This window comes from Leucopleurus acutus (assembly GCF_964270905.1).
Source record: "Leucopleurus acutus genome assembly, chromosome: 4".
In the NCBI taxonomy this organism is placed as follows: domain Eukaryota; kingdom Metazoa; phylum Chordata; class Mammalia; order Artiodactyla; family Delphinidae; genus Leucopleurus; species Leucopleurus acutus.
In genome coordinates this window covers 144,278,267-144,291,472 of record NC_139146.1, presented here as the reverse complement: position 1 = coordinate 144,291,472, position 13,206 = coordinate 144,278,267, and the positions used below count along the sequence as shown (strand labels likewise).

General features: G+C 35.0%; 1 protein-coding gene across 5 annotated transcripts in view; it reads left to right on the top strand.

Annotated features, from left to right (window-relative positions):
* PDLIM5 (PDZ and LIM domain 5) overlaps positions 1 to 13,206 on the top strand; it is a 209,116-nt gene that overhangs the window by 112,212 nt on the left and 83,698 nt on the right. For all 5 annotated transcript variants that reach the window (XM_082838454.1, XM_082838452.1, XM_082838456.1 and 2 more), the window contains 2 exons: positions 7,284 to 7,456; positions 7,821 to 7,857. In XM_082838454.1, the coding sequence (XP_082694580.1) occupies positions 7,284 to 7,456; positions 7,821 to 7,857 (210 nt within the window). The remainder of the gene's footprint in view (positions 1 to 7,283; positions 7,457 to 7,820; positions 7,858 to 13,206) is intronic.

Here is a 13,206-nt window from a genome sequence, read left to right as displayed (position 1 = left end):
TCTCCTTGCTAACATTTCTTGAAATTTTATAAGAAAGCCTTCTTAATGGAAACTTGTAGAGATAAAAGCAAATTGAGGTTACGGAAAGGTACTACATTGAAAACATGTGAAAATACCAAGCTGAAATTGTGTTTTATGAGTACAGCTTTGGTGATCAAACTTGAAATGATTTAAAGCTTATTATTTTTCAACTGAAGCTGTAGGCAGAGGTATGGTTACAGGGTCTCTACAGTGGCTTCTTAATCAGTCGACATGTGGTTATCGAGCACATGCCTGGTGTTCAGCGCTGCACAAGGTTCAGGACAGAAGGGATTATTACATATTTTGCATCATTAACAAGCAAATTACTGCTTTGGATTCGTAAATTAATCAATTTAAAAATAGCTTAATTTCAGATGTTGTCCAGATATGTTAGCACGATGAAAACTTGAAAACAAAGTATCTATGAAGTTCTGAGACATATTTGCAGTGCTCTTTCTCTTACTACATTTAGAGCAGAAAAATCGAAAATAAATCACACATTTTACTATTTACCAGTCAGTGATGTGTCATTTTGAAGAGCAGGTGTTTTGTGATATTGATGAATTTCCTGCATCCGGTGTCAAACTATTTTCCTGAAATCACTGTCAGCGTTTTTACTACTTATGTGATTATTGAATTTTCCACATTTTTATAGTGTGACAAAAGATCTTCAGCAAAACTCTTTCACAGTTGAGGGTTGTTCCTTTTTTTTTAAGAGAGAGTTGTTACTTTTTATGAATTACTTTTTATTTTAAAACTAATACATGCCAGTAACCAAAAATTTAGGAGTTTAGGAGGATGTGAAGTTAAATGCATAAGTTATCTTTTTCTTCAAAGCAGGAGGACTATTAGTTTTTAAGTGATTTATAGGCATCCCACCCAAATTTGTCTAGGATTAATAAACATAAGACAAATAAGTACTTATGAATTATGCCTCATTACTGAGAAATAGTTATTCATCCTAATGGTATGAAATCTAACGATTGTGTTGCTATCTTTATAATATTTCTTAATAATACTACGTTAACATTCCTATTCCTTCTTATAAGTAATAATGAACAAGGTACTTCTAAGAAATTTTTAGTCCATCTTGTACATATATGAATTTTTAGTTTTGGCTTACTGTCTTCTTTATTATTCTCCTTACTCTACTTAGAGCAAAATGGAACTTTATATTCCAAACTGGAAAGGAGTCTATTTTACATCAAGTAGTTTAACTGATTTACCTTTTCCCTTTCCATATGCCCTTGCATTATAATGTGCCACTGCTTTCAAGAGGTAAGTCTCTCATGCATCCTTAATTAATTTTAATTTCATTGGACTGCAGTTTCTTCTAACAGTTCTTATGTGGGATTTTGAAGAACCTGGCCTTGGAAGATACAAAACATGATATGACAGTAATATTTTTAAATGCTTTTCTCTTTACAGAAAACAAAAGTGACAGAGTTAGTATCCACATTACTGGAGAGAAAATATGGTGACTTATATATGAGTAAACAGCATGAATGCCCGATTTTTGCAAAATTAGGCTAAATTTTGCAAAATAGCTGTAATTTAGAATAACCACATTTAGCCTTTTCAATGAGTTTGGTTTTGCATTGCTGTGTTGTGGTGAATTCCTTTATGGTAGTAAATAGTAGTGTTTAACTTTTATCATAAAATATATGTGGGGTTTGCTGTGTAATGGTTTAAAAGAGGTAATGTTCGGGGTAATTTGTATCAGTCAAGACTATTAGAATACAAAGATAAAGATAGAATATAAAGCATAAACGTATGTACCACTATTGAATAGTACATATAAAACTGAGTTGTTTTCCAAATTCATATCAAAACCCAGTACTTCCCAGGTAAAATCTTTAAGAACCATTTCGATTTTTCAGCCAGTGTTACTGAAAGTTTGAGAACTCTATATATGCAGTTGTGTGTCACTGGATGATAAAAATTCTGTGCACCTTGGAATTTGTTAAGAGAGTTAAGTACCAGTTTGTTAAGTGTCACAGGTAGTTGGCATAAGCATTGAAAATAACTGTGGTATAACTTCAAAACCTTGCTTTTGTGTCTGTTGGTATTGATGATAAACTGGTGATTACTAGCTTTAAAAATAGATAAAAATCACATTAGGTAAGAACTTAAATTAATTTTATGTTATGATTATTCTGAGCATGTGCTGAAATTTCCTTATCATCCTACTCTAGAGTAGAATTGGACATATGGAATATCTATCTTAGACACACTGGAGGGATTAACTATTGAATTATTAGAGCAACTTTCTTCCAGCCTGGCTATGATCTAATTGAAGAGTTTCATGTTATAGACACATAAGAATATTGCACAATGCACTAGAGAAACACCCCCAAGCCCTGATTTATTGTTTGTCTATTTAAAGTTAAATTCTATACACAAAGATTTCCACTAGTTACTAGATTCCAGTGTAACAATTTGACTTATAAAGGGGAAAAAAATGGGACTTGGAAAAATAAATTTAAGCATTTAGGTTAAATATACATTTTTAAAATGCAGATTAAGATTCATTAATTTTTTCATTATTACTAAGCATTGTGCTAGATGTTTTTAAATGCAGTGTGTGATTGAATTCTCAAGTGATAGAGCTAAGATTCAAGCCTAGGGTTTTTTGGAGCCAAATTTCGGTGTGTCTTGCCAAATTTTTGGTTCTGTCACCTGTTTGTGCCCTGGGCTTATTTCTGTTACTTTGAATTAGTATTTGTTTTTCATGGTTATAGACTTGAGGATAAATTAAGTGAATTGAGGCTACATGAGTGAATAATGTGCATAAACTACAGTTGAGTTTGATAATACTTTTTCTATGTTGAGTCGCTGGAGGATCTATTCTAACAACAAATCTGTATTTGTATAGTTTTCAGAGTGCTTTCAAATACAAAAACGTACACCCTTACAAGAATTCTGAAAGATGAAGACATTGTAATCCATTTCACCATTGAGGAAAAGGAGGCTTCTTGGGGATTGCCGCTTGTCCAGGCACAGAGGAAGTGGGTGGCGTAGCTAGGGTGAAAAGCCACGTCATCTGACTTGTCACGTTGGCACAAATGCCACTGTGGTGTATGATGGACTATTCCACTTGGGCACATTTTCTAAAATTCATGAAAATATCTGTTCAAAGTATTAAAATTGGCATCTTCAGGTTTTAACTAATCAACCCTCTGCTGGCTACCCCTTACCACATCGTAGAATATTTCCCCCCAACTTCATTTTGACATAAAACTTCTTCCCTAAATTTTAAAATGTTTAAATATATATCTAAGATTTTATTCTGAGGTGATTCAGAGGAGGTTATTTTGAAAAACTGTTTCCCTACTATTTAAAATAGCAAGGCAGAGGAGAGAATGCTTTGCATTGTGGTTTAGAGAAGACTAAATACCCATAAATTACTGAGATTAACTTAATCCTGCATCTCACCCCCACTCAGCAAAACTCAGCCCTTTATTGAGTTAATGAAACTGACTTTGACGTGTGGAAATACCGCTTAGCTACAATGCACAGTCTTAGTATTCAAACTGGTAGGCAGCTTTTCTCACTGCGTTTATAATGAGTAATTAGTTACTCTGACTAAACATCATTGCGGTAGGATTGATTCAACAATGCATAGAGAAGCTGTATAGCATTTTATACTTTTATCGTCTCTATACATAATAGAATGTGAATATATTTGTTTTTAATGATTTTATGCTTAATAGGCTATATGAATGAATTATGTCTTTCCTCTTTAGGTGTTATTAACCTAGTTCTTTTATCATATCAAACATGCCTTTCTGGGCAATAATTAGGTTGCTGATAACACAGAACTCTGGAGTTCCTCCAAGTGAGCTCTAAACTTCCTGGCATTTGCTTCTGAATGAGGGCGGTGGTAACGATGGACAGGGGAGAGTATGAAAATTGAGTAATAGACTATTATTTATGACCCACTGCTTCATATATTTTTCATCATAATCACTTCATTTTAAAAAATAAGAGAAAATTTTCATATAGCGTATTATTCCTTTATAATGTATGTCTCAGGATAATTTATGTGAGAAGATTACACTTGCTATTAGTAATGTATACTTCCTATCTTATGTGAGACTGAAAGATTTAGTCTGCTCGGATTTTAAAAGTGATTCTAAAATGATCTGTTTCTATATCTGACATCTTATTTATATTTTAATCTCTGCCTTTTATTAGGAACCATGGTAGGAATTTGGATTCACTCTAAAATAAATTTTATAAAAACCTAGAAAAAAATTTTAAATAGTGAATCTTTCTTGGTATTAGTAACTTGAGACTTCAACTAGCATTAATATATAAAATATTTTTCAGTGTTTTTTGGAAACAAACAAATACAGATAAAACTGTTCTCCAAATAATAACAGTGTAACAGAATTTTGACTAACACTTGTTCATTTTTGTTTGTCTGCATTTACGTGATTATTTTGAAGCATGATGTTTGGTGTAATGTTTTCATTTTTTTGAATTTTGTTATTTCATTTTTTCTTCTTTTTTCTTTGGCCTCATCTTTGTTGCCCATCATCCTGGGAACATCACTGTCTTCTCTACTCTATCACATCTTTCTGTGTGTGTGTTATTCCTCCTTCAGTAACCCTGGCACTGTGTAAGTACCTCATCGGTGGTTTCTTTTCTAATTTTCATCATTGTCTCTCTGCAACTTTTCATCTGGCTTTCAACTTAACACCATTACCAAATTTTGTTAGTCTCTTCTCATTGCTTAGAATTTTCAAATATATTAGGAGCCTAGGAAACTTGTTTTCCATGCTAGAAAGCTAAACCTTCAGAAAGATAGATTATTATTATAGACAGTATATACTGGAGTTAGAGATATGGTTGGGGCCTCCCGTGTTTAATATTTTTTAAAATTTTGAATAAATTTGCTAATTTTGAATGTCTGTATTTTGAAATAAATTGTTTCCTCTTGATAGTTGAATTTATATTCGATCCCAAATACATTTCAAAAAATCAAATTATTGAGATTATTCCCTTCTTTAATCATAGTCATGAGAGTTTCAAAGGCAGTAAATGTTTAGAAACTTTCTATCACTTGACACAGACCTTAAGCTGTGGTGAATGTCACAAAAGAGTCTAAGATGCACTGTTCTTTTCACAAGTGTGTTGTGGCTAAAAAATATTCTTAAGTGGTGACATTTTATTAATCTTCGTGTCTTAGCTTAACACTATTTTTTTGTATTTTTATAGTCCAAACCTTTTATAGAGGATAAAATAGTCTTATAGCTGAAATTGGCACCATTTAAGAGTAAACACTTACTGACTATAGAGAAATTTAGAACTATAAGTTTAGTAGCTTAAATATAAAGTTTTTCAAGTAATTGCATAAGATAAAGTGTTGTCTGTTTGGGAATCTGCCAGAGACAGTGTATTTATGAAATAGCGTATGTCTATTATTTTGTAATTAAAGAAAATTATGTCTATTTTAAAAAGGGTTAGGAGGTTTTGTTCAATATCAGTAAAAGGTATTTTAGGTATTTCACTCCTGGAATATTAAAATTTTATCATAAATAATAATTTGAATTACTATTAAAATATGCTACTAAATATACCATTAAATACTATTAAAATACTATTATTAGTATTATATGTAAATACTATTGATTCTGTTCTTTACATATATGATGACTTGTAGTCTTAGAACATGCATTGCAAATAATTTTTCTAATAATCATAAAAGAACACATTATGGTACTTAGTGTGGAAAGCACTTTTACATACTTTACCTACCTTATTTATTCCTCAAAACAACCCTTTAAAGTAGATGCAATCCCCATTTCTCAGGTGGTAAAAATCGAGACTTGGAGAAGTTAAATGATTTGCATAAAATACACACTGAATGGAGGATGTATGCTTAGAACTACTACCTGTCTGACTGCAAAGCTAGTGTTAACGTTAATTCTACCATGTCACTGGGCAAAAACTGTTCTAGTGTACTGAGACAGTTTTTGATGGTATCCCTATTACAATGACACCAGTCACGTGGCATTCTGATAGCAATGTGATTTTTTAGCAGTGAGTTAACCTAGCAGGTGTTGCCACACACATCTGGCACTCTTAGGGTACTTTCTCTGCTTGGATCTTGTGCCACTTGTCTGCTAGTCCAGGCTCAGGTTCCTTCTTCTCTTCTGAAACGAAACTCATAATTTAGTTTGCATTTATCCTATTTGGGGGGCGGGGTTGAGAAGGGAGGAGTATTTATAAAGTTACCTAGATCTTGGATTAACGTGTTAATAAAATACTGTACATTGTAAATTCCGTAATATTGGTATTTATGCTTTCTTAATAGAAAAATGAATAGTCTTAGCAAACTCAAAGTTCTTGAACTCCGTAGTTTACACATCCCTTTCACATATATTATTTCATTTAATCCTGAGAACAGTGCTACTTTATGTGTGATATTCTTATAAATGAAAAAACTGAGGCTCAGTGAGATGGACTAGTCAAAAGTCATAGAGCCACAATTCATATCTTGGTCTTTTGATAAATATTTCATTGGTTTCTGATAGACCACAGCTCTTTACAGCAGTGATCCTGCGCCCAGCTTTATTTAGGGTTAGGGATATCTGTACACATAAATGAGAATACCGTAGAAAATAAGTTCTGACCCTTTTCAAAATTGTGTTTGGAATGGTTGGTTTAGTCTGTACTACACCATTCATGGCTTCTGGGCCCGGTGAAGAAATGATCATTTAATTTTGTGAAAGCCAACATATTTTAGCAGCATATGGGTATTTAACAGTGGTTGTGGATGTAGTCCATATCTGCTTCGTTAGCCATAAGATGAACAATACCAGTAATTTTGAATTGTTTGATTTTAATTACTGTGGACTTTGCAATTTCTTGTTATTTTCCTTCTTTTCTTATTCTTTTCTTTTCCTTTTCTTCATGTTGAAATCTCTCTTCTGCTGCCTTCTTCTGTCAATTAAAAGGAAAATCCTACCCAAACGGTAACCTTTCTGTTGAATAGCCATCTATACTATTATTTTATATTAGCATATAAGTACCTTTTTTAAAACTAATTTAAAAAAATAACCTAGTCTACTCTATTTTAGAAGGATGCTTCCTTTTTTTAAGAAAAATTGTTACTGAGTATACTTGAAAAAGCAAAATACACAAAAGGAACATTGAAGATTAAATGTATAAGTTATAAATAATATGGGAGAAGTTATTTTGTTCTTAACATAATTATAAATACTTTAATCCTTTTTTTTCCTTTTGAACCCTAGCCCACCAAGAAAACACATTATGGATCGTTATACAGAGTTTTATCACATACCTACTCACAGTGATGCCAGTAAGAAGAGACTGATTGAAGATACTGAAGACTGGCGTCCAAGGACTGGAACGACTCAGTCTCGCTCTTTCCGAATCCTCGCCCAGATCACTGGGACTGAACGTAGTAAGTGAATACCTAGGGATTCTAATGGATGAATATTTCTCTGCCACAGAGAGTGGCATTTAGACTGATGGACAGTTATTGGAAAATAGTAATTTTCCTGAGACAGTTTGCTTTTAAATTATGCCATGCATAGTGGTACTGTAAATAAGCAACCAGCTCAGGAGAGTTATATTGAAAAGTGTAGCAGTAGTAGTAGTCATAGTACTGACTATAGCGTATAGCCAATGCCAACGTGATAAGGAACTTTTTTAGCGGCTCTGTGTAACTTGACCATTTGGTATTAATCGATACAGGTAATTGCTTAAGTGATTTTAAATTTAAAATAAAAGCAAACTGACATTGGATATTGCTTATTTTATTTCAGTGAAAGAATCTGAAACTGATAATACAAAGAAGGCAAAGTAAGTTGTCCTTTCTTTTGGTAAATTGAATGCTTTCCTTTTATGAATGGTCTCAATTTGTGGTTTTTCAAGTGAATGGTATGGCATTTTGTCTTTGCACCTAGGAGCTAAGCTTAACTTTGGTGCCTTTTGTGGGACTGAAATGTACAACTTACAGATTTTTAAATTAGTTGAAGCTGTCTGGATTTTTTGTCTGTGGCTTGTTTTCTTCAGTATTGAAGTGAGTGGGCAGAAGGGTATATCTGGGGGCGCTTTGCTAACACTACAGATGTTTGTGAATGAGTTCGTATGTTGTCTTGCAGTCGCTTTGTTTGGGGGAAAAAAATGGACGTTTCCAAGAGGGCTCTAGAGATTAATTTCTGTACTTCTAAACATGCTCTACCCTTGAAATCTTCGCTGTTAAACAAAACAGCTCTGTGAAATTAAGCTTTTGGAAGGCACGTTTTCTGCATGGTGATCTAAGTGTAGAAACCTTTTCTTTCTCTTTCTTGTGACTCTTCTATCACTCTCTTTTCTTCTTTCTTTTCTTTTTATTTCCGCAGGGAAAAGACACCCCTTCACGTCTTTAGTCCCAAATACACAAAATTACGTGACTGGCACCATGAAGTTTCAGCACGCGCTCTTAACGTACAGTGATTTATGAACCTTGCCCCAAGAGCAGCCAGCACATGCCTTTTCGTTCCCTTTTTCTTTTCTTCCAACTTCATAGCAAAATCCGTTTTAAATTTGCCTTATGAAAGACAAAATAGAATCTTTTCTATACTTCTCTAACCATTTCCTGCCATTGTGAAAACAAGGAGGATGAACACGTTTTGTGCTAGTTGGTAGCTCACAAATGTTAAACCGAGAGAGCGAAGTAAGGAGCCAGATTGATTCAGTGGATTTACATCTGTTTTTATTGTTATTATAGGAGTAACCTTGGAAAACGAATTATTTTCGTAAGTGGAATCTGGTTGGTTGGTTGAAGCAGAGGTAGATGAGCAAATAATGTCCTTGTCTAATTTGGAAAATACTTCCTTTATGTTACTGCATTTCCCAAGGTTACTTTATCGTAAAGTTCATTATTACGTAATGTTCAAAGTGGGCTGTAAACGCTTCTAAGTAAGCAAATATGAGGAGGCAAGATAAAAGAGAAATGACTTTGTTAGAATAGAGTTCATTACAGATTTGGGTATTTTTGTAAAGCAGAAATTATTGAGGGTGACTGTCTGAAGAGCAGGAGGGCCCAGATTTGGCTCCCAAAAAAGGAAAGAAGAGAATTCTGCCCCTGTTTGCAATGGGGAAATAATAGTGTTCGTTTGGTTTCGTTAGTTTTAAAAATCCTGTTTTCTACCAAAGCAATTATTTCTAAGCTGGTGGGTGTGTTTAGGATATAGACAACTTCTAGGTATAAGCTAGTAAGTTGAAGAAAAGATAGCTTTGCTTTATTTCTAAATCAGGGGAAATGAACATAAAATAAATTGCAATATGAATGATTCTTTATGCAACATCAGAGAAATATTTTACTTAGTGATATAAACTATTATGCGTTATTGCTGTTCCAAGGAAGCTCTGTATTGGGCTTTACATGCAAGCTAAATATCTGACCAGAAATGCTTTCTGTCTTGTAATATAATGTATTATATATTAGATTAAATTCAATAATAAATGCATTTTGAAGTTTGGAAAAGTATTGTAATAAAGTTGCCTTTAACTTAGCTTTGTAGTTGTTTTCTGTTTCCTTGAAGCTAGTAATAAGCCTTTCAAGACGTACATTATCACTTTGGTAAAATAAATAATTCTCCTGACATTTAATTTGGACAATGTTTTTAATTTTGTGAGGTTGCTAAAATGTGAGTGTGAAATATGACAAAGATCCATTTTTTTTTTCCTGCATTGTTTCATTATTTTACATAACGTCTTATGTGAGTAACAGGTAAGATCAGTTAGACTGGGGCACAACATAGAATGAGGCTTTGTGTGAAAATTATTACTGAAGCATCTTTGCTTGCATTCAAGGTTCCGTTTTTATTTTTCCAGGTTTTCTTGATTTTAATGTCACTGTAAAGTAGGAAAACTGCCTGATAATTTTGAGAAACTAACATTAATTTCAGTTAGTGATTACTATTTAAAATTTGGCATGCCAAATGCATTTTTTAAAATAATTCTAGGATTTATCTATGTTCATTTTTACTATATAATATATTACGATGTCTTTCTTTTAATTTTATCAGTACTTTTTTAGATGCTTATGATTTTATGTTTCTGACATCAATCCCAGTTACCACTGTGTCTCTGGCCTCTGTAAGAAAATCTATTTACTTACACCAGCTTTTCCTATACCCTTTAATTCTTCATTGATCTCAAAAGATGATGCTTGAAAGAAGAATCAAATTCTCATGAAAATAAATGGTCTGGGTAGAGTAAACATGGTATTTTACACCAAGAACCAAATTTCTAGAATAACTTCAGAGTTGAGAGAAAGAAAGAGCGTTTTAGGTAAATAAAAGAGTTTTTCCTTAATAAAGACAAGAGAACGTATGTATGCATGTATGTAGAGCTTTATAACTTGAAATAGGTGCAGTGGAAAATAGGAGTTTAATGCCTTGCCTAATTAAAGATAAAATACTTGATGTCTTACTGAAAGCATAGATTTAGGTAAATGGAATGATCCACCTTTGAGCATGAGGGTAAATGTTCAGCCAGGCTCACAAAGGACATTCCATGTGACCCTGTCAGAGGAGAAATTCCTGTGCTCATTTAGCCTCCTGGGACATCTTATAGTCCAAGCTTAAAAGCTAGCCAAAACTTATAAAAACTTCTTGCAAAAATATTGTTGTAAGTCTAGTGACCTAATTTATAGCTTGTTTTTGTTTGTCTCTCTTACACAGACTTTCTTTATCACAGGCTTGTTTTTCATGTAAAATTAGAAAGTTACTCTTCAGAATTTTCAACAGTTTTTTTCGTATAATATTTTACCAGCCAGAAGATAGAATGTCTCCCACACAGTCAGTCTTTTTGCTACTTGAAAAACAATTATCTATGGAAACAGAAACCTACTCCTTTTATATACATCATTATGCCCTTTAGGAAGACTCAGGTAAAAAACGTCTTAGAAAGCGTGTTTAATAAAAACTGTGGTGTTAAGAAAGAGAGTAGCAGTCCCTTCTTTTATTCATTTTTTTTTCCTGAAATATAGGATGAATCGATTTCCCAAGACAAATAATTTTGCAGTAGTTGTGTTGCTGATGTGGATTTAAAACCTTATAAATTGTAAATATTCATTTGTTGCCTGCATTCATTCTTTCACATGAATAATTACTGAATGCTTAAATTCCAGGGACTGATGTGTGCTAGGGATTCAGAAGAATAGCATATCAATATATAAACAAGATAATCTAAGATAATTGTGTTATCAAGATAATAAAATAAGTTAATATAAAGGAAGTTTGGCTTAGGTCGAGTGGGATTACTTAGATTGTGTGGATTTCTGAGGAGATGACCTTAATGCCATCACCTGAGGGAGGAAAAGGGGTCAACCATGTGATGGCTTGGGGTGAGTGCTCAAGGCAGAGAAAACAAATGTGGGAATCCCGAAGTGGAAAGGAGGATGGCGGGTTCACAGAACCAAAAAGACAGCGTGGCCCAAATGTGGCATGTGAAGGGAAGCATGATCCAAAAACACAACGCTTAACGCGTAGAGGCAAATAATATACGTTCCCAGTACTATCCACAGCATTTTAAATGGGAAGTTGTCTAATTATCATATCTAACCACCTTCAAGTAAAATTAGAAAATGAAGAATCGGGGAGGTTATCAACTTGCTAAATAAAGTATACCCACCTAGTTAGTGCCAGCCCTGGGCATAATGATCAACTTAATGCTTTTCCCATTGAGACCCACTGAAGTCCTAGAAATGTAGTAGATGTTGGTAACATATTTGTAGGGAACAGAATGCCCCTTAAACACACATGAAGTCACTCAAAAACAAAACTTTCACGTGTAGAAATGTGACATACAATGCTCTCTTCATAATTTAGTGATGAATTTGACAATTTAGTCTTCTCTATAAAAACCTGTCTTGGTTTTCACATGTCACCTCAGCTCCAGCCACCCACCCCCTCCTCCAAGGCCGCAGTCTCCGTGAGTAGCTGCCCACATGCAGTGAACTGAGGGTCGGGGGGAGGGTGGAGAGGAAGCCTGGTCGCTGTCAGGCCGGCTGACTGGGGAGAGGACCTTGCTGGCTCTGTTAGGTCCTGGTTTGGACCTCAGTTGTATCCATTCTCTTCAGCGTGGGCCTTGTCTTCACTTTCTCATCATTCTCTCCGTCTGGGACACTTCTCATCCCTTCTCCTACATTTTGAAACCAGATCACAGACACTATTTAGGGAGATCATTACAGTGAAAGATCAGTTTAGGGTAGCCTGAAACGTGTATGGAAGTCAAAAGAAAGACACTTTTCTTTCTCTCGAGTAAAGGATGTTTGTCGATTCCATCAGAAGCACCCTGGGAGTAATGAGTGGGTAAAGGTATTTCTATTATAAATAACTTTTGTTTCCTACCTTGCTGTTTGTAGGGTTTTGTTCTTTATCCTTGCAATAAAGCAAGTGTACTGGCAAAAAAAAAGAAAGAAATCAAATATAATCAGGGCTCTATGAATGAATGAATGAATGAAAGAAGAAGCTTCAAGACAGAAAATTAAGATTAACTCTGAACAAATGTGATAAGATCTTGTAACTGGTGAGTGGCAGGATAAGTTTTGTAGCAGTAATTTTCCATATGCCATTTTTAGAATCACACGTGTTAATCATTTAATGGGTCATGTAATACGTTTTATTTGAGCACCTCTGCCATTTCCTTCACATCTTTAAAAGTCTACCTCTAGTTCTTCTCTCCTGCGGGAGACGCTGCTGCTGAGCGGCCTTTGGAAATGTGTAAGGGGATATTACAGATCTTACAGGGTCAGGAGGGCGCTACTGGGGGACCAGGGGGACCAGGGGGACCAGCCGTCTTGCAGTGCTCTGAGTAATCCCATGGGATCGAGCGTCATCTGCCCGAACGGCCAGTGCTGGGCCCCAGAGAATGCGGGCCAAGCGCAGATGCTCCCTCATCCCAGCTCCCCTGCTGCCTCCTGAGCCCGTCGCCTACACATCCTTTCCCGCAGCACCCCACCCCCAACCCCACCCCAACACCTACCCCAACCCCGCCCCCAGCCCCAGCCCTGCCCCCAGCCCCAGCCCCACGGCAGAAAGAGCCTCACTTCTGAAGTAGCAGTTGTGCCGTTTTTACCACTCCCTGGCACCTCCGTTTCTAATTTGTACTGTGGATACTTGTCTGCATGTCCTAAATCTCCCAACTAGAGTACGAGCT